This window comes from Panicum virgatum, chromosome 5N, assembly GCF_016808335.1.
Source record: "Panicum virgatum strain AP13 chromosome 5N, P.virgatum_v5, whole genome shotgun sequence".
Taxonomy (NCBI): Eukaryota; Viridiplantae; Streptophyta; class Magnoliopsida; order Poales; family Poaceae; genus Panicum; species Panicum virgatum.
Window position 1 is genome coordinate 47,337,583 of NC_053149.1, and position 21,035 is coordinate 47,358,617.

The following is a 21,035-nucleotide window of genomic DNA, read 5'->3' on the forward strand; positions in this document are numbered from 1 at the left end:
CTGCACCTATATTACGGGGTTATATCTTGATCTAAACTCCAGAACTCACCAAAATCAGTCTGGAAGCCCCCCTTTGAATCCAAATACATGTCAATAACCTCCAAAATATTCATCCCCCCTCTCCCCTCCCTATGCACTTGATTTGGAATTGGGCTCAAATTTTACCATTATGACAAAACTCCAGCAATGTGTGGGAACCGTGTAGATACATGTTGATACAATATCAGTGCACGAAGGTTAGGTGGAGGGGTACGGACTTAGGTGACACAAATTACAAGTTTATGGATCTAGAAATGAACTTTCAGAGTTCGTAGACCTAAGTGACACAAATTATAAATTTATGGATCAGAAATGCAATTTTGAAGTTGATGGACCTAAGTGACATCCTCCTACAAGTTGATGGACCTCTAGTGCATTTTACTCTTTAAATAATCTACAACATTCGTGTCTACCATTTGCTGTAAAATTCTTAAGAAAATTGTGTAAAAATTCGACATCGTTTTCAGATGCAAAAATTCTTCGCAAAAAGAAGAAGATGGAGCCACACCGCAAAGCGTTGACAGAGACATACAACTTCACCCATTAGCAACATATATGAAAGAGAGCTATAACTGTTTGCACATTCTCCCCCTGCTTTATTCATTTCAAAGGTCAAAATCTAATCTACATACACCATGCAAAATGACCGTATATGGCGGCAACATACAACAGATGCCATTAGCCCGGCATGAGCGTCATGGTCATCAGAGCTTCTTCAGTCTGATCTGAGCGCCGTGCTGAGGGTGCAGGGTGATCACGGTGTACGGCGCATGGGTGTAGGATGGCGAGAGCTCAAAGGAGAAGCGCTGGAGGATGGTGCACAGCGCCATCTTCGCTTCCAGCAAGGCGAAGTTCTGGCCGATGCAGATCCGGGGACCCCCTCCGAATGGAAAGAATGCGCCCTGGTGCTTGGTAGCGTTGGAGACGCCGTCAGCAAACCTTGCAGGATTGAACTCGCTCGCGTCTTTCCCCCAAATCTCCGGATCATGGTGAATGAAGAGAATAGGCAGCAGAAGGTTCACTCCGGCGGGATATCTGATGCTGCCGAGCTCCATCTCCTTGTATGTTCTTCTGACCATAAGGGTTACCGGCGGGTACAACCTAAGGACCTCGTACAAAATCATGGTTACCTGCTCATACATGGAACAAGATCAGGATTGTTGCTTCAGTTATGCGATATGGATAACAAACTTATCCACTTTTCCTCCAAAAAGGTTCCAGTTTAATACTGATCAGTATATATTTCTCAGTTCTGACCACAGCATGCTGTTGTAGCAAATTCACAGACTCTGTCATATGGATTCACGGTAATAATGCATCATTCAGATTTAAGATTTATTAATTCCTACCATTTTAGAAGTAAACCTGTAGTTCTCGAGCAGTATCTCTGAAGTTTATTAGCTAGCATCAAATCGAATGAAAATAAGCATCCGAAAACACACCATTAATCTCTCTCCTTTGATAAAGAATGAAACAGATATCACTAATCTCTTTAGTAGTCCAAATTTTGGAAGTTCATAAGAAAATAGAACATTGGTCTTTACTTACAGTCTTCAGGCGGCTCAAGCTATCAAAATCTGGTTTGGCTATTCCAAAGTGGTTCAACACTTCTTCTCTTGCCCTCTCTTGCCATTCTGGGTGCATGCTTAGCACAATGAGAGTCCAAGTAAGCAGGACTGATGTTGTCTCCATACCGGCAAAGTAAAATAGCTTGCATTCCTCAATCACATCTTCCGTTGACAATCCCAGCTTTGCATTCCCTTTCGATTCATTCATGTTTGACTCCAGTAATAAGCCCAGCAAGTCATCATTATTAGGTTTGCCATCTTTAATGGCCTTCTCCCGTTTCCCAATTATTTCACGCAGAATTTTTCGGATCTCCTGATAAATTTCTCGCATCCTTCTGTTATTTTTGGTGGGCAAAAACCTGCATATGTTCAAAAGAAATTTGAAAATGGAAATGAAGGAGCATTCTATTACACAGATATGACTATATGAGTAATTCTTAAAATCTTCATATGTAGAAACATGTAGGCATCTTTCAAATGCTGTCATGTGCAACTTGAAATGAATAAAACTTTGCTTCACTTTAGAGGAAAAGAAGAACAAACCAATATCCTGGTATAAATATTGTTTTTAAAGACTGTACAAAGCATTCAGCTAGCTCTCCTTGCAGCTGGAAAATTTTCATCCCCTCCTGATAGCTGCTACCAAATGCGGTTCTTGAGATAACATCTCCCGTGAGATTCTGGAACTCCGGCCAGACATCTACCTCCAAAGACCCCTCGGAAGGCATTGAATCCTCCCATTTAGTAATGGTTTCGGCGCAACAAGTGGAAAATACCGGCAGCATCCGCTGTAAATAAGATATCAACGACAAGCCTTACTTACACTGATACCCAATATACAACATGCTGCAATTTGAAATGAGAAAAATCAAAGCCATCTCTAGAAAATGAGTAGGCAATTACCTTTATCTTCTCATGGTGGAAGGCAGGATTGAGAATTCTCCTGTGTTTTGCCCACTTCTCGCCCTCATGATTGACAACCCCATTGGCTAGCAGCTTCCCGATACGGGTACTCCTTGGTTTACCAAAGTGGCCAAACTTGTTAGACAAAATCTCTTTGACTAACTCCGGGTCTGGTATCATCACCCTCGGTATTGGACCGAACCAGGTGAACGACATTTTCCCTGCATTGGAGTTTCGAAAATCACCATAAATACAGCCTGAAATAGTAGTAACACCAGAAGAGCAGGTAACTGTTTCTGTTACTTGTTACTCAAATTAAAATTCTTGCTCTAATGCGATCCTGAAGTATATCGTACATCGTCACAAAGATTGCAATAAAGCATGTTGTCCGGATACTAAAACACCTCAAGAAATGGAGAAAATGAAATGAAAGGGAAAAAATTGGCAGAGAGCTGGCTGACTTGAAATTACCGTATTCCTTGATGGCCCTGTGGAGCATGGGCTGCACGCGTGGGGCGATGACGTGGCAGCCGAGCGGCAGCGGCTTGGTGCGAGCCTCCCGATTGATCCGGACGTTCTCCCAAAGGTCGCCGGTGAAGATGCGGTACCGGGTGCCCTTGAGGCCCTGGGCCCGCAGGGCCCGGTCGAGCCGCCGCGGCGTCCACCAGGCCCACTCCGCCGTCCAGGCCACCAGCCACAGCAGCGCCACGGCCGCCGCCGCGCCGGCCAGCGCCCACGGGGAGGCCTCCCGCAGCATCAACAGAGCGCGCGCCGCCATTGGTGTGGCTTGGCGCGGTCGAAAGGAAGCAGCAAAGCAGAGCGGATCAGGGGGGTGTGTGTGTGATTGGGGGCGAGGCTCGTGTCGTCTGCTTAAATAGTGGAGGATTGGGGCATTACGTGTGCGTCTTGCCCCCTTCTCCTTGGTGTACTCGGAAGTCTCCGTGTTTTTTTCTTTTCCTAGACAAAATCCATATAAGATATAACATCATGAATTTATGAGTGTTTCGTTCATCGTCTTCTAGAAGGCCCGTTCCTTGCTCCCCAGGTATGTATGGCGTAGTCTACGTTGTTTTCGAACTTGGGTCGCGGTAGTTCAACAATGGTGAATGATCACGGCGCAGCTCCTGCTTGCGGCCCTGCTCTCAAATTTTCTTTTTTCTCTAGGAACATATCCATATATACCCGGCTTCTATAAGGGTCTTTAGGTCCAGTAGATCCTGAGGTTATGGGATCATCATAAAACTCATCAATCTTTTGGCGCGCCATTTGATATCATTATTATTAAACTAGATTGTTTTAAGGGCTTTTCACAAAATCATACAGGGTACAATTTCAAGGGGAAAAATTGATTGCCTTCTCTAAATTTTTTGTTTAGTTACAAAATTTTATTTTTTGAGGTTTTGTAGTTATTTTTATATGTTGAGATCGTTTCATAATATTCTAATCCCTGAAAATGAAATAAAATAAAGACCAAAGTTATACAGGGAGAAAATCGCATCAAGGGTTGAATTGATCCAAATTGTGAACCGAGATACTTTATTAGTTGCTTAGTTTGTTATGCTACTTGTGGTGGAATCTATTTAGCCAAGTTTAGTTATCTTTTTTCGTGCTAGGTGCCTAGGTGCAGCATACGGCACAAACACATACATCTCGCCATTGTCACCACCTCCTTGTAGGATGTGAGCTGGGGAAATATGAAAGAGGTGCTTCCAAAGAGGCGCCAAGTTTAGTTATCTGACTTGCTCATAGTTATGGTTGATTGCTCTTTTCAATAGGAGACGATATCTCATGGGCAATCAGGGGTGGAGTTAGAGAACAAACATAGAGGGGGCTGCGACACTTCATAATATATCTATGATATTGAAAAAAATGGTGGACATCTTGAAGCAAGCGATTATAGATTTTTTTCTAGGTGCAACCGTAGCCACAACTTCCTACCTAGCTTCGTCCTTGGTGACAACGAGACATTTGTTGTGACTGCATTATTATCAAAATCTTCACTTCAAACTCTTGGGACAGGGTGCGTGCGTACATATATGCGAGGATCTTGTATTATGATTAGGAAAAGAAGAGAATTAATTTATTTTAAATATTTGTTATCTGAAATTTTGTAAAGGGAATGGGCAAAATATATTGTTTGAATTAACTAGAGCATAGCCACTAGTCCTCTAATAAACCTTTCTCAATAGGATATTATAGTTTATTAGAGGGCTACTACTGGAGATGCTCTACGATTTATTAGAGAGTATTGTTGCTCTATCTCTTGTTCCAACCAGATTTAGTCATGTAAATGTAAATGAGCGGGCCTGTTTGGAACAAAGGAATTAGAAACATAGGAATGGGAAAAAATGTAGGAATAAATGAAGCGAAGAGTGGAAAACTACATGATTCCAAAATACAGGAATGTAAAATTTAGATTATTTGGATCGCAGGAATCCATAACACAGGAATCACAAAATGCTAGGATAATAGAAATGTTGACTTGATTTTAGTGATGAAAATTGACATGACTAAATGGTGAAAACTAGACATTTTTATCATGCAGAAGAACAGATGATGCATCTCCGGTCTTACATGTGGGTCCTATGTTTATTTTACCATCTGCATACCGGATGTCATCCTCATCAACCTTGTCCACACACAGTGTAGGACATTGTTGTCATCATCCTCCTTCCCTGAACCAACTAGCTCAGGCCGGATGACCCCAAGGATCAACAGAGCACAACCGGAGGCCAGCAGCTACGCATCAGGCGGCGAGCCCTCCACTTGTTCAAGCACACCTGAAGCCGCTCTTCTTCGCCAACCAAAGCTCTACCCCCCAAACCAAGAGAAACAGAGTTCTCTCTTTCTGGGTGGAGTTTTTTCTATTTTCTTTTTTTTAAAAAAGAAATTTGGAGTTACATTTATGGAAGTGCTCAAAAGATTCGTTAAAATCTTGTTCAAGGTGAAGCTCGATTCCATTTTGTTTGGGCTTTTTCATTATTACCTTCTGTTGCTCGAATGAAATTTCCTTGTTTCAAGCTGTGTGACAAGGAGGAAGAGCACATCATGGTAAGGTTGATCAGCTGTGTTTCGTTCGTCATCTTCTAGAAGGCCTGTTCCTTGCTTCCCATGTATGTATGGCGTCGTCTACTTTGTTTTCGATCTTGGGTCGTGGTAGTTCAACAATGGTGAATAGTCGCCATGCTCCAGCTGCAGCCGCAGCTCCTGCTTGCGGCCCTGCTCTCATTTTTTTCTATGAACATATCCATATATACCCTGCTTATAAGCGTTTTCATGATTCTAGTACAGTAGTTCCTGAGGTTATGAGATCATCATAAAACACATCAGTCTATTGGCACGCCATTTGGTATCATTATTATAAAAAACTAGATTGTTTTAGGGGCTTTTCACAACATCATAGTATAATTTCAAGGGAAAAATTATTTGTCTTCTCTATTTTTTTAGTTAAAATTTTTTCTTTTTTGAGGTTTTGTATTTTTTTGTATATGTTGAGATCATTTCATACTATTCTAATCCCTGAAAACAAAATAAAATAAACACCAATGTATTCTTTAAAGTAGGTTATGATCATGTGTCATCACTATTAATTATAGATTTAAAACACAAGTTATACAGGAGAAACATAGGGAAATCTATGACTGAAAGCGGGAACAGGAAAATCCCATACCGACTGCTACCATTACCGCATACCGCGTAAACCGATCGAATACCGTTTAGACATGAAACACAGGAAAATAGGAAAAAAACTGGGAAAAACGGCGGGAATTAGGAACGAAAATGGTTAGAGGTGTTTCCTGACCGAATTCACGGTTCCTGTATAATCCCGAGAATCTTCCCGCAGGAAAATCCCGCACCAGCCCAGCCACCTAGGCAGCCCCACGCTCGTAGCGGCCAAATTGGCCCATTTTCATTTCCCGCCCGCCCCTCAGCCCGCAAAATTTGCCCACCCAGCGGCCCGCACGGTCACACCACCACTACACCAGCCGCCACACCAGTAACCCTAAATCGAAATCTCCACTCAAGCACTCGACCTCTCTGCTCTCTCTCTCTCTCTCTCTCTCTCTCTCTGGCTGCTGCTGCTCTGGAGCCTGGTCCCGATCCGCCGCCTGCCCCCAAGCGCCAAGCCCGCCGCGGGCCGCCGCCACCCAGAACCGGCGGCAGCGGCCGCCGCCCCCCAGGTCCACCACCGCCAATCCCAGGTTCCACCGCCGTCACCCGCCAACCCCAGGCTATCCAACCGCCACCGGCCCCCCAGGATCACTGTTGTCGGCTCCAGGTTCTACCGCCGCTAGCCCCAGGCCCGCCGGCTATTGGCGCGCACCCAGGTCCACTGCCGCTAGCCCCATGCCTGCCGGCTAACGCCACCGCTGTCATAGCGAGGAGCCGAGGAGCGAGGAGCGAAGGAGGCAAGGATGAATCCAGCAACTGCGTCCACATCTGCTGCTGGTTGGTCGGCATCCAAGCGCCGACTCATCCTAGAGCCGCCACTGCCGTCGGTGGTGCTGCAGAGCACCACTCTTCCTCCACCTTCAACAATAGGTAAAGAAAATTAGAAAGATCTAAATTGTCAGTTGATCTGAGTAGATAGATATGTCGTTTAGTACTTGTAGTCATGCAGATGAGTAGATCTTGTAAAAAATTTGCAAACACTACATATGTACAAAACATTCCATTTTTCTCTGTTCGTGCAGTGCCCAACTGCCCATTTTAATTACTTTTGCTAAATAGAAACAGATAATCTTTCTTGCATATTGAATCTGAATATGTGTGTGTATGTTTGAATTTTTCCATTTGTAGGATCTAAGAGGTCAAGCTCAACAAATGGAAGCCCCATTCCTAGTCAAGATATGTGGCCTATGTAGTGCAACTCCTACATCTAGCCGAGCAACATGAACTGATCCAGCTTCTTTGCCAAGTCCAAGTGGAGGGTCAAGTGGTGCAGTAGGTAGAGGTGGCAGTGACGATGATAATCCTATTGGTGTTGTTTCTGGTGGTGTTGTTGATGCTGCAACTCCTGCTGTTGATGGTGCTGGTGGTGGTGGTCAGGCAGTAGGAACAACTCCTGCTGTTGATGGTGCTGGTGGTGGTGGTCAGGCAGTAGGAACAGATGCTGCAAATGTCATTATTGTTGAAGGTGATGATCCGGTCGTAGATGAAGATGAACATAGGGGAAAGAGGGTTAAGAGGTGCACATCTGATGTGTGGGAGCATTTCACCAAGAAGGAACTGGTCATTGAGGACAATGGGAAGACATATGTTCAGAGGTGAGCTTATTGCAAATGGCCAAAATGTAAACATAAGGGCAGATGTGAGAGCAATTATGGAACAACCGGATTTTGGACTCATTTGAGGGTAGCACATAGTGTAGTGAAGGGCCAGCAGCAGCTAAAAGTGGAAAAAGACAATGGAAAAGGCATCAAGGTTGTGGTACCATTCAGGTATGATGAAGAGGCAAGCTTGAGAAAGTTTTACTTGGCAATAGTCATGCATGAGTACCCATTTAATATATCTAAGCACGAATATTTTGTTGAGTTCATCAAATCCCTGCGTCCAAGCTTTCCAATAAAATCTAGGATGATGATGTCGCTGACAGTGATGAAGAAACAGATGGGGCACAAAGAAATGAGCATGATTACTATGGCATAGACTAGATTTGCCGAGTTGTGCTCTGATGTCTTTTCTTGTTCTTGTCTATTACTATTAGTATGATAGACTTGCTAGTCACTAGTCAGTATGGTTGTGCGGTGTGGCCTGTGGACTTGAGAGTATCATGCTACTGCTGCCCGTTGTGGCATTTATTTTTAAATTTGGACTTGTGGTCTGTAGACTACTAAACTGTAATATGTTGGTGCTACGTTGTTGTGTGCCTGTCATCCTGTGCGTTGAATGAATGCTTGGTTATGTCTCTAGTTTGAATATAACTTATGCATAGCTGTGAGTATTTTCTCGAACTTAATGTTTGAAGTGGTTACATGTATTTTCCCGTATTGAGTTTCTAATTCCCGATCGTAATCCGCATGCTCCCGATCGGACTATTCCGTTCCCGATATCCCGTAATACCGATTTCGTTTTGCCGTCTGGCATTCCCGTTCCCGGTCAAAAAATATGGTTGCAGGAATGGTTTAGGGGTTTTCCTTATCGTTCCCGACCATTTTCATCCCTAGGGATATCGCATCAAGGGTTAAATTGACTCAAACTGTGAACTGAGATACTTTAGTTTCTTAGTTTGTTGAACTTCTTGTGGTGGAATTTGTTTAGCCAAGTTTAGATATCGTTTGGTTGGAGAGCGCAGTAGAATGGAATGGCTCCATTCCTAATTTTAGAATAACACCATTCTATACTATGTGTTTGGTTAGAGGGATGGAGCAGGTACGAGAATGGATCTATCCTCATCCCGTTAACCATCGTTACATGGGACCATTTGACGGTCACCAATCCTCTTCCCTTCCTCTCTCTCTCTCTCCCACCGTAGAGCTCCCTCAGCCATGGCTCCACCAGCACCGCCTGAGCTTCCAACGCGGGTCGCGCTTCCCACCCTTCCTCGAGCTCCGCGTGCGAAGGCTGGCTCTGCCGGTGCCTCTGAGCTCTGCATGCACTGGCTGGCTTGCCCGCGCCTGTGAGCTTCGCGCACGCCGGCCGCGCCTCCGCCAGCCCTGCCAGAGCTCTGCCCTGCGCCGCTCCAAGATCCGCCCGTGCCGCCGGAGCTCCAGCCCACTGTGCCGCCTGGCTTGATGCCCCGCTGTGCCCCAATGGGCCGCACCACGCACGAGGGATGGCAACTCCGACGAGCTTCGATGATGAAGGGGGTAGGGGACGGGTTGTGGCTCCAGCGAGCGGCAGCCAACAGCCACAACGCGTTGTGTGACGGAGCGGATGGCCTTCCAAGTGGGATGAGCTTGTTCGGCTCTTTTTTGAGCCAGCTTGTCCCAGAATCTTAGAGAATATTCCTCCTACGAGCCGCTCCATTATGTATCAAAACGCAGGACGGAACGGCTCTATCCTCTCGGAATCTTAAACCAAAGACACCCTTACCGTCTGTTTGGTTCCGGGACCTATAGGGTTGGGTTGGTTCCATCCCTCATTTTGGGGATGACTCCAACCCCTCGCATGTTTGGTTGAGATTTGGTTGAGAGGATGGGTTGAACCCAGTTTTTTGTTTGGTTGGGAGATTGAGGAGTATGGAATGAACATCACTTATCACACCGTCATGTACAGTACATGCGGACCCATGTGTCAGCAACCTCCAACCTCATCCTTATCTCATTCTTCCTCCCATCGCTCCCTACTGCCCATCTCGGAGGAAGCTCCGCCGCCGGATCCCGCCCTCTACCACCCCACTCGGAAGCTCCGCCGCCGTCCCGCCCTTCGAGGAAGCTCTGCCGCTGTCCCGCCGTCCGCCGCCCGCCTGGAAGCTCCGCCACCAGATCCATGCGCCCGCCGGCGCCCTCCTCCGCTTGCGCGATGGCAGGCATCCTCCCTCTGTGAGCCCGCCGCCGCTGGATCCACGCACCCTCCTGCGCCCTCCTCCGCTCGCGCGGTCGCCGGCGCCCTCCCTCAACCATGCTCGCCTCGAGCTCGCGGGGGCGGAGGTCGGCGCGCTGAAGCCAACGTCCGCTGTCGGCCCGCGTGGAGAAGACGGAGGACACGGCGCTCGCGATGGAGAAAACTGGGTTCGCTCCATCTGCCAGTTTCGGAGGGACGGGGTGAACCCGCATCTACGTGGAATATTCCACCCACGAGACCGCTCCAACCCTCCCGCCCTCCATCCAAGCAACGCAAAAAAGGGGTTCGACCCAACCCGGATGGACTCGTCCATCCATCCAAACAGACGGTTAAGCATCTCCAATAGTTCTCTATTTCTCTTCCCCATTTTTATTTTTTGAGAAAAGACAAAAAAACATCTCTAATGGTTTCCCATCATAGTTCTCCTCATAATTCCCCATCTTCTAATAAATGGTAAATTGGACTCCGTTGTGCATAAAAATACGCACCCCTTCCGACTCCCGATATCCCTCCCTCGCGCTTTTTTTTTGTCGCGCGGGCTTCTTCCTCGGGCCGCCACTTCTGTGCCTGGCCGCCCTGCTCTGACCGCCGGCGTGATGGGATTATCCTGGCCTGCGCTGCTGGTGGTGGCTGCAATCAGGAGGGACGGCGGCAGCAGCTGCTGGCTTCAATCAGGAGGGGCGGCAGTAGCAGGTGGTCGAGCCAATCAGGGCAGCTACTGGATTCAATCTCGATCAGGTGGGGGCTGCGGCAGCATGTACTGGCACCAGTCGAGGGGCATCGGTAGTTGGTGGCCCCAGGGAGGGGCGGCGGGCGGCGACCGGAAGAGCAGGCGCATGACGATAGGTTTACCGGGAGTATGATATTTCCTGCCAGATTATAATGTGGGGTCACAGACCCACAGTTTCTCGTTTTTAGAAAGTAAGAATTGGGAAACTATTGGAGATCGACTCTTTTTTACTTTCCCATATCTATTTGGGGAGTTGTCAAATAACAAGATTTGGAGAGAAAATATGAAGAATTCTTGAAGAGTTATCCAACTGGCTTATATTTATGGTTGATTGCTGTTTGATGATATCTCATTGGCAATCAGGGGCGGGGCTAGAGAAACATAGAGGGGGTGGTGCTACATACCTGATCATCAATCGGGTTGGGTTGGGTTGGGTTCGGGTCGGCTCACTTCGGGTTTTGGGTCAAAAAATGTCGGCCCATGCCCGGCCCATGACATGGTCGGGTCGGGTTGGGTCGGGATGGCCCGTAATTTTGTGTGTAATTTTTGAGTTGGATCGGTTTTTTTGAATTTCGGGTCAAATATTTTGGCCCATACCCGACCCGTCACTTGATCAGGTTGGATCGGGTCGGGTTTTTTTCGGCGGGATGGGTCGGGTCTATCGGATCAGGTGGCCCGTGATCAAATCTAGTGTGACACTTCATAACATATCTATGATATTGAAGAAAAATGGTGAACACTGTGAATTAAGCGATTGTAGATTTTTTCTAGGTGGAGCCACGGCCACAACTTACTACCTAGCTCCTTCCCTGTTGACAACGAGGTATTTGTGGCAACTTCATTATTATCAAAATCTTCACTTCAAACTCTTGGGGGATAAGGTGCGTGCGTACATATCTGCGAAGATCTTGTGCCACAATTAGGAAAAGAAGAGACTTAATCTATTTTAAATATTTTTTGATATCTGAAATTTTGTAAAAGGGAATGGGCAAAATATATTGTTTGAATTAACTAGAGCATAACCACTAGTCCTCTAATAAATCTTTCTTTGCTGCTCTACCTCTTATTCCAACAAAATTTAGTCATGTAAATGTAAATGGTTAGGATCTGTTTGGGATAAAGAATTCAAAATATAGGAATGGGAAAAAACATAGGAATGAAGTGAAGTGAAGAGTGAAAAACTATAGGATTCCAAAATACAGAAATGTAAAATTTAGACTGTTTGGATCGTAAGAACAACACAGGAATCACAAAATGCTAGGACAATAGAAATGCTGACTTGATTTTAGTGATGGAAATTGACATGACCATGCAGAAGAACAGGTGAATATCTCTGGTCTTACATGTGGGTCCTACATTTATTTTACCATCCGCATGCCGGAAGTCCCGTCGACCTTATCCACACATTGCTGTCATCCTTCTTCCTCCCTGAACCAAGCTCAGGCGCCATGACGCCAAGGATCATCGCAGCACAGCCGGAGGCTAGCAGCTCTGCATCAGGTGGTGAGCCCTCCACTTTTTTCAAGCACCCCTAAATCCGCTCTTCTTCGCTAACCAAAGCTCTACTCCCCAAGCCACGAGAAAGAGAGTTCTCTCTGCAGAGTTTTTTCTATCTTCGTTTTTTTTTGTAAATTTGGAGTTAGATTCTTGGAGGTGCTCAAAAGATTTGTTAAGCTCTTTTTTTTTTTGCGAAAGGGAAGATATATTAAAGATAAACATCAGCACAGTACACCCACCTTTTACAAACTGACCCCAAAGAAAAAAAATTACAAATGAGTCCTCAGGATGCATCGTCATCTTCCTCATCTCCGGTCTCCAGTTCGCCATCGCCACCACCGCATCAGTCCAGATCCACCCCCCTCCCGGCAAGAGACTCCAAGCCTTGGAAGCGCAGCAAGAGACATCGCCCAGAACTCCGCCAAGCGAATCAAATCCAATGAACGAGTATCGGCCGTCACCTTGACAGAAAGGGGAAGGAAGAAGAAATCCGCCGTCGCCAGCCAGAGGACCGGCGACCGGAAGAAAAGTCCACCGCCGCCAAGGAACCCAGCAACGGGGACAAGCTGCACACCCAGAGGGGTGACCGGAGCTCCCACCCTTTCACAAAAGACCAGGAGATACAAACTCACGCTGTCATCGCCGGAGCCGGAGAAGAAACAGCGGAGACACCAAAAGCTCCATGGACCGCTAGCGAAGAGGAAGAAGCAAGTGTCGCCGACGCACCTGCCAGCTCCACCGTGGCCTTCAACTCCACCAGTGCTCCAGAGCAGCAAAAGAAGCAGCGCACAACGCCGAGGCGCCACTCCACCCTAACCCTAACCCTAGCTGCTAACTACGCTAAGACAGGAAAACTATACAAGCCCACCGGCCGATAGGTGAAACTCGATTCCATTTTGATTGGGCTTTTTCTTTATTTCCTTCTGTTGCTCGAACGAAGTTTCCTCGTTTGAAGCTGTGTGACAAGTAGGAAGAGCAGTATCATGGTAAGGTTGATCAGCACGTCAGTGGGAGCGAGTGTTGCAAAAAAAAAAATCTTTACATAAACTCGGTGTGTATTTTTCTTTCCTCCAAAAGTATAGGCTTCCTCGCTGTTTCTCTGGAAGGTTTGTCTTCGATTCCTTTGTTCCCAACGGACTGCTTGTCTTCCTTTCCTCTGGAACTTTTTTTGAAAGATTTTTCCTCTGGAACTAAAACCTTCATCTTTCGTCCATTCCAAACAACGCAACGAATGACACCCTTTTTCCATTACGAAAATCCAGGCACTCCTGACAGGAACGGTCCCGAAAAAGAAAGCGATAACAAAGTAAGCAAAGATAAGCACGTTCTAGTCTTCTAGAAGGGAATCGCATATGGACAGGTCCGGGCAGATCCTCCGTGACGAGAACGAGAACGAGGGCGACTGGGCGAGGGGGCCCAGGTTGCGAACATCGCATCAGTACATGCGACAACCGGGGAGGGAGTCTCGGTCGCCGATAGATTCGTCGTCGTGAAGCTGGGTCACCGGCATGTCGATATCGTCCTCTTTTATTTTTCCAGGCCATGGAGCTGGCACTGGCACATCGCTGGCGTTGTTTTTTTCTGATCCATATCTCTATGTCTGGTTCAGGCGTTCAGCTGAGCTGGTACAAACCATGCACTCTCAGATTTCTTATGGGCTCTTTGGACACGGGACTGACTTTGTTACCCTCGCATCAGATATTAAGACACCGATTGATTAGTAGTACTAGTCTATTAACCTTAGAATTAATATAAGAATGAGATCAATAATTATAATTATCTATCTGACGTTTCTTCATCTATTAAATATTCACTCTAAAATATATATTTACCATTATCTAGTTATAATAGATTTCATTTTGCATCACACCTCCATATGTATTCGATATATATTTAGTTAAACTATTTAATTGTGAATTGGTATTCTTATCTCTTCCATCGTACATGACTATATGGTGCCATATATCGTGGGTAGTATTTTTATATAAACAGTAATATAAATAATATATTAGTAATGATAGAAATAATAATTTAAAATTTTATATTGATGCACTTTAATATTATTATATAATTTAGATTCAGATTTAGAAGTAATTTAACTTGTAATATTGATGACACAATTGGATAATATATATGCCAATGTAGGGGTATTTGTATTATTTTTGTAATGATATAGGTGGGTAATTTACACAAAGATTAGGAGTTACTTTAGATTTTTTATAATGGCATAAGCGGGTAATTTAGATATATGTTTAGGGGTAACTTTAGTCTATTTTTATAATGGTAGATGTGGTAATTTATTAGTAAAGATAATATATATGATAGTTATTATAATTAGAGTTGTTGGATTGATAGCTGGATGTTTCTGATTTTTGTAAAAATTTATAGGATTTCTCTATTTTTTAGAGTGTTCACCTAGAACCCTCATAGCGACGCGCCACATTGGTGTGCCTGAACCGTGACCTTTGTATCTTTTGGGTTTCATCTCTAGTCTACCCCAACTTGTTTGGGACAAAATGCTATGTTGTTGTTCACCTAGAATTCAATGTGACTTTACATGAAGGCTCCAAAGAAACCTCCAATTAGTAATAGTAAGATTAAATAGAGACTAATTCTAAAATCAATTACTACCTCTGTTCCAGAATATAGCTATTTTTAGTTTTTTTAGAGTTAAAACTTTTGAACTTTGAACGTAGATGATAAAATATTATAAAGATTGTCAACACAAAAGCGATATCAGTTTATTCGTAATGAATCCAACTATCGCAACATGTAATATTTTCTATTTAAAAGTAATTATTTCCTAAGATGTTATTAGTCAAAGATGAAAATGTTTGTCTTTGACCAAGTCAAAAAAATTGTTATATTTTGAGATGGAGATAGATATAAATAGTTGAATTCCATTAAATCTAATTACTTCATGATTTGATCATATTTGCTATTATAAACATGTGCTAATGGTGGACGAAATAGGTTTAATAAATGGGAAATTGGTGTTTTTACCCTTGCTGAGGAAGCCAATTGTGTTTTTACCCTTCTTTTTGTAACTTTGTGATTTTACCCTCACGTTTCAAAAATGAAGCTTCTATTTGCCCCTACTTTGAGTGTTTTTTAAGTGTACCTCTGTTAAATGAATTTAAAAGGTAATAAATTTTTTAAAAAATCATAAAAATATGTAAGTACCCCTTATTCAACCATCCCAACCCTAGGTAACTATCTAAAACTCTCCTGCTCCTTTGCACCACCTCCACCTCCCTTCTAACCCTAGCAGCTTCTGCGGCCAATAGCAGCAAACTAGCATTCGCAGCGGTCGGTGAGCGCACATAGGGCGGTCGAGTATGCTTATGCAGACAGATTTGCTGAATGTGGTTGGACATAAAGTTTTTCTTTTGCAGTTAAATTGATGCCATTAGCTTTTTCTAATAAAATAGGGGTAAACTAAATCTTCAGTTTAAAAAAGCAGGGGCAAAATCACCAAGTTAAAAAAATAGGGGCAAAATCACCATTATCACTTAAAATAGGGGTATAAACGCAAAAGCCCCTTAATAAATTTATCTTGCAAATTAGCTTAGATTATAGTTAGTTCATGTTTAATCCTTCTTCATTAGCACGGGTTTATTTTTTTATAGTTTTTACATCGGAGTAATCGGAATAAAAGTTACTTTTTACAGTACTGTCACAATAGCAAAGTAGTCTACTCCCTACAGTGCAGAGAATAATTGAGCCGGTGCAGATTCGTCATGCATTGCGTCACGGGCAGGCAGGGCCAAACGAGTCCGTGCAAACTACGTTGTCGTGCTCGCACACGGTGATGACTGACCAGTCGGATGACCGAAGCGCTTGCGTAGCAGCTCTGGTCTGCAACTGCATTTATGGTTGTGCACCCTTTTTTTCTCTCTCGATGAATGCTGTGCTTCCTGTTCTTGATGCCTTCCCTTTCGGTGAACAAGTGCTGCTGCTTCGCTGAACAAGAACAACGTCGTGCTGTTAGTCGTTTGCTTCACGCACGTTGCACGGTGCCCATCGCACACCAAGATGCAGTTAACTAGGGAGAAAAATTCCAGCGTGCGATAGGAAAGACCTCCTCCCTATTTTCAGATGTCTTCGCTCCTGATCTAAAATGATGCTTAGTTTAGAGCGTTACTGACGCCAAGCGGAGCGCGTAGGTGCTGCCGCCGCCTCCATCACTGCAATTCCATCGAGTCTTTTCCCTGTTTTAGACATACTAGATAAACTTGTTGCATAAACTTGTTGAGTCCTACCTGTCTATAACATTACCTATGCTACACAATGCGTGCTTGAAAAATTCCGGTGATCCAACTCATGGAATTGAGGATGGAAATGAACGAGTATATGATCCAAAGAAGGGCTTAAATGATCTAACTCATATTATAGACATAGCTATATTTTGGTGTAAAACAAAAGGTATGCATTTATAAAAGTTAGTACGACTTATAATTTAGAACGGATAAGTACTATGTATTATGCCTCTAAAGATCAATAAAAAGGATTACAGTTATTCAGACACTTTGTAAGTTCCGCTGTGTCCATTTCTTGGATTCATCTCATGTCTTGATAGAAACAATGAACGTTAAAAAAATAAATATTCACAAACTGATACAATCTTTTTTCTTCATTTCTTAGCCTAGGATACAATGACACGACACCGGTTATTGAATCAAATAAAACAAAACACGTGAAAAGGCTAAAGGCCCAATTGCACACAACTCTATGGGCTGACGTGAAAGCCCAAAGCCCGTTGGACCACACCACACTGACTGATAGATACACAGGGGGCCAATCATATTGCTCTGAGCTTGATCTGGGCACCATGCATCGGCCTCAGCATTGCCACTGTGTGGGGCGCATGGGTATACGCCGGCGCGAGCTCGAACTCGAAGCTCTGGAGGATCATGCTCAGCGCCATTTTGGCCTCGAGCAGCGCGAAGTTCTGGCCGATGCAGATCCTCGGCCCCCACCCGAACGGGAAGAACGCCAGCCGATCCTTGGACGCCCCGGCGATCCCCTCCGCGAACCTTTCCGGCCTGAACTCGTGCACATCGCTCCCCCAGATCTCGGGGTCGTGGTGGATGAACAGAACGGGCAGCTCCAGGATCACGCCGGCAGGGTACGTGGCGTCGCCGACCACCATCTCCTTGTACGTCTTCCTGCTGAACGCGATGGCCGGCGGGTACAGCCGGAGGACCTCGTGAAGAATCATGGTCACCTGCGGCAGCACGATGGACCAGGAAGAGATTATTAGAGGTTAAATGCGGAAGAAATGAGAAGAAAATGGGACAAGAAATGAGATCAGTGGCAGCTCACGATTTTGAGACGGCTCAGGCCATCGTATTCGGGCTTGTTCTTGCCAAATAAGCCAATCACTTCCTCCCTTGCACGGTCCTGCCACTCCGGGTGCATGCTGAGTAGGATCATTGTCCACGTCAGCAGCACTGACGTCGTCTCCATCCCCGCGAAGTAGAACAGCTTGCACTCCTCCATGACGTCTTCGATCGTCATCCCGAGGCTGGACTGGCCGTTCTCGGCCGTGTCCCTCATGTTTGACTCCAGCAAGATGCCCAGTAGGTCGTCTTTGGTGGGCTCGCCTTCTTTCATGGCTTGCATTCTTTTGCCAATCAGGCCTCGGAGAATCGTTTCGACCTCGTTCTTGATTTGGCGCATCCTTCGGTTGTTTTTGGTAGGCAACGACCTGAAAATAGCATACCAGCCCACTCATTACATACTAACGGGATAAAGAAGAAAATAATGTATACGAAACTAGCGTTTGGTGTTGCTGAAGAGGTTCAGAATGCAATACATATTGCTAAGTAGTAAGTACTAAGGAAGAAATAAGAGGTTCAGATTGTTAAGTGAGCAAGGACAGAACATTAAGCTTTTTATCGAAACTTACATGTATCCCGGAATGCCAAACTTCTGAATGATGGACATGAGGCGCTCGACTTGCTCGTTCTGCAGCTCGAAAATCTTCCTTCCTTCAAGGTAGCTGCTGCCGAATGCGGTGCGGGAGATGACATCTCCGGTGAGGGTCTGAAGCTCCGGCTCAACATCCAGCTCGCAGGAGCCGTCAGGGCCAAGGGACTGCGCCCATCTGCTGACAAGCTCTTCGCAGCACGCCGAAAATGCCGGCAACATGAGCTGTAAGGTTACACATTCCAAGGATCAATCACAAGCTCGATCGAAGTAGACAAATGAGGAATGAGCACTCACTCCTGGCTGTGATGAGTGAATTGTCAATCGTGCGGTGTGATCGTGTGTTTGGTCTTTGGTTGCAGGTACACGGGTGTCGAGTGTTGACGGTGAGCTGCCGTGGAGGTGCTGTGGCCGATGGACCGTGCGGTGGACGGCGGTGAAGGGCAGCCGGGATCGGAGCTTGGGCTGGGCGGCAGCTGTGGCGTCTACTCCTGAATCGATGGCGCAAGCACCGGTGGATGACGGGTTTCTTGGTTTGCACCACAAAACCAAGCTGGCGGACGGCGGTTGAAGATGCCAAGTCGTGGAGTCACGGGCGTCGGTCTGGGGACTGGCGGAGGTGACGGGCGTCGACGGCGTCTAGGGCCTCGCTGCGGGCGAGGAGGTGACGGGCGTCGGGCGGCGTCTAGGGCCGTCAGAAGGCCGAGGCGGGAACGGCGTCCAGGGCCACGGCGTGGAGGCGGGAATATTCCCGTGCGTGGAGTTTTGGCGGTTTTCACAAAACCGGCCACCTCACCGGGTTTCGCGGACCCCTTAAAACCGCGGATCAGATCTGCATCGACGTGGTGGCATCGCGGAGAAGGCTTCAAGTCGAAGAAAGAAACTCCGCGCGTCGGATGAGATCTTGTACCCTTTCTGGTTTTGCCCCTACAGCATTTTAGTGTTCGAGTCAGGATGGAGGACATTTTTGGGAAGGGACCGGTCTGACCGGTCGGCCCCGAGATGGTATAAATACCTCTCACCTGCTCCCTTGGATAGGTGAGCCTCCAAGCCACGAGTACTTTTCTGTTTTTCCTTACTCCTCTCTCTGTTCTAGGGTTAGGCCGAGGTCTCCATGGAAAACGTGGTCTAGATTATAGCTAGGTCCACTAATTTGAGAGGGTGGATGAATGGGTGGAGGTCTAGCTCTTGTATAGGCGAATTCCTCTGTAAATCACGATGAATTTGAATGAAATTGAGAACCCTTTTGAGCAGCTCTCTTGTGTTCCCGTTCATCTCTTGTTTTTGGATTGATTTCCTCTCTTTTGGTGGTTTTTGGAATCAAAGCTTTCTCTTGGTGGGTTTAGGGACTCCGTGATTTGCATCTCGACCATCTAGCCTAGAGCTAAACCTCTGAGAATCACGAGTCCCTCTGATTGAGATTTTTGGAGTTTTTGGAAAACCCTCTTTTGCCTATTTTCCCCTCGAAATTCTAGTGATCCTTTGCGTTTTGGGTTAATTTTTTTTTGGAGAGGTTCGTCTTTATCCCAGGAACCTCCCTGCAAATTTGAGACCATTTAGTGATGATTTGAACGAGTAATCTTGAAATCACCTCGAGTTCGCGGGCTGGAATTCTGTTCTGGGCAGAAGCGGTCTGACCGGTCGGAGCAACCGGTCTGACCGGTCTGGAATTTCAAATCCAGCCCGACCGGTCTGACCACCCAGAGCGAGCGGTCTGACCGTTCCCTGACTGCTAGATCTGCAGTTTTTCTCGATCGCTTCCATGCTTTCTCTCGCTCGTTCCTAAGGGTGTTTTGTGTTGGTTTAACTCTTCTATAGCTACTCCACACCTCATCCAGGATTTGAGGGTTTGTGGTGATTTTCAGGATATAGGTCGACGGATCAATTTCGAAAGAAATTTTGATCGGCTCCCATTCAACCGCTCTTGTCACCGGTTTCGGTCCGCAAGAGTACCAGAACGGTCTCGCAGGCAAGAACTGGAAACAGTTTTTATATACGTACCTTGAGCTTCTCGAGATGGAACGCGGGGTTGAGGATCCTCCTGTGCTTCACCCATTTCTCGCCCTCGTAGTTGGCCACACCATCGGCGAACAGCTTGGACAGCGCCGGGAACTTGGGCTTCTCGAAGTGGCCGAACTTGTTGGACATGACGTCCCTGGCCAGGTCCGGGTCGGTGATGGTCACCCGGGGCATCGGGCCGAACCACGTGAAGCACATGCTGCCGTGCTCCCGGACGGCGCCGTGGATGAACGGCGCGACATGGGCGGCGATGTCGTGGCACCGCAGCGGCAGCGGCCTGGACCAGGCCTCCCGGTTGGACCGGCCGTACTCCTTGAGGTCGCCGGTGAGGAAGCGGTACGGCGTGCCGCGGAGGCCCTGCGCGCGCAGCGCCCGCTCGAGGCGCCGCGGCCCCCACCACAGGCGCTCCAGCAGCCGGGCGGCCTGCCGCAGGAGCAGGGCGCCCAGGAGACCGCAGATGAGGAAGTTCCATGGCGTTGAGGCGACTTGACTTGCCAACGCCCCAAGAACCATTTTCTTCCTCAGCTCTCGAGTGAAGCGGGGAGAAGACGGAGTGATGACTGAATGGGTGACTCTGACCTGATGATGGTGGGCTGGTTGGATACGAACCTGGCGGTCAGGTTGCTCCGCTTATATAGAATTTCTCGGTATCCTTGTGTCCATTTGTTTATGGTTATTGTGGATGATGGAGGTCGTCGTGGGCCTGGTCAGTCATGCGCTAGGGGGTCGTCGTACCTCGCTCCGAAGGAACTTGGAGTGAAGATATTCCAGTGGATATCGGATTTGGATTGACGTGCGGCGCAGGGCGGTGGAACCCCCACCATGTGATGGCTGTGCTTCCC

General features: G+C 46.5%; 2 protein-coding genes and 1 long non-coding RNA gene across 3 annotated transcripts; all 3 read right to left on the minus strand.

The window, feature by feature from the left end:
- Nucleotides 1–582: 582 nt before the first annotated feature.
- On the minus strand, nucleotides 583–3,349 carry LOC120672116 (cytochrome P450 72A15-like). The gene is made up of 5 exons (XM_039952413.1): nucleotides 2,982–3,349; nucleotides 2,511–2,731; nucleotides 2,151–2,395; nucleotides 1,588–1,966; nucleotides 583–1,169 (listed from the first exon to the last, which is right to left on the minus strand). Exons 1-5 carry the CDS (start codon nucleotides 3,286–3,288, stop codon nucleotides 744–746), a joined length of 1,578 nt encoding a protein of 525 aa, XP_039808347.1. The 5' UTR covers nucleotides 3,289–3,349; the 3' UTR covers nucleotides 583–743.
- An 8,586-nt stretch (nucleotides 3,350–11,935) lies between these two features.
- On the minus strand, nucleotides 11,936–13,511 carry LOC120676823. The gene is made up of 2 exons (XR_005676003.1): nucleotides 13,286–13,511; nucleotides 11,936–13,198 (listed from the first exon to the last, which is right to left on the minus strand). It is a non-coding gene; the product is annotated as an uncharacterized LOC120676823 (long non-coding RNA).
- A 3,304-nt stretch (nucleotides 13,512–16,815) lies between these two features.
- On the minus strand, nucleotides 16,816–20,792 carry LOC120673430 (cytochrome P450 72A15-like). Its single transcript, XM_039954254.1, has 4 exons — nucleotides 20,176–20,792; nucleotides 18,155–18,399; nucleotides 17,569–17,953; nucleotides 16,816–17,470 (listed from the first exon to the last, which is right to left on the minus strand). Exons 1-4 carry the CDS (start codon nucleotides 20,704–20,706, stop codon nucleotides 17,045–17,047), a joined length of 1,587 nt encoding a protein of 528 aa, XP_039810188.1. The 5' UTR covers nucleotides 20,707–20,792; the 3' UTR covers nucleotides 16,816–17,044.
- Nucleotides 20,793–21,035: the final 243 nt, after the last annotated feature.

Bases quoted from the DNA above. Each gene is read 5' to 3' on its own strand.
- LOC120673430 (XM_039954254.1), bottom strand. From the start codon at position 20,706: ATGGTTCTTGGGGCGTTGGCAAGTCAAGTCGCCTCAACGCCATGGAAC. The intron at 17,954-18,154 runs GTAAGTTTCGAT...TGCTATTTTCAG, and splicing joins TTTGGCATTCCGGGATACAT to GTCGTTGCCTACCAAAAACA. The intron at 17,471-17,568 runs GTGAGCTGCCAC...GTGCTGCCGCAG, and splicing joins GCCTGAGCCGTCTCAAAATC to GTGACCATGATTCTTCACGA.
- LOC120672116 (XM_039952413.1), bottom strand. From the start codon at position 3,288: ATGGCGGCGCGCGCTCTGTTGATGCTGCGGGAGGCCTCCCCGTGGGCG. The intron at 2,732-2,981 runs GTAATTTCAAGT...ACTCCAATGCAG, and splicing joins CAGGGCCATCAAGGAATACG to GGAAAATGTCGTTCACCTGG. The intron at 2,396-2,510 runs GTAATTGCCTAC...TCTTATTTACAG, and splicing joins TCCACCATGAGAAGATAAAG to CGGATGCTGCCGGTATTTTC.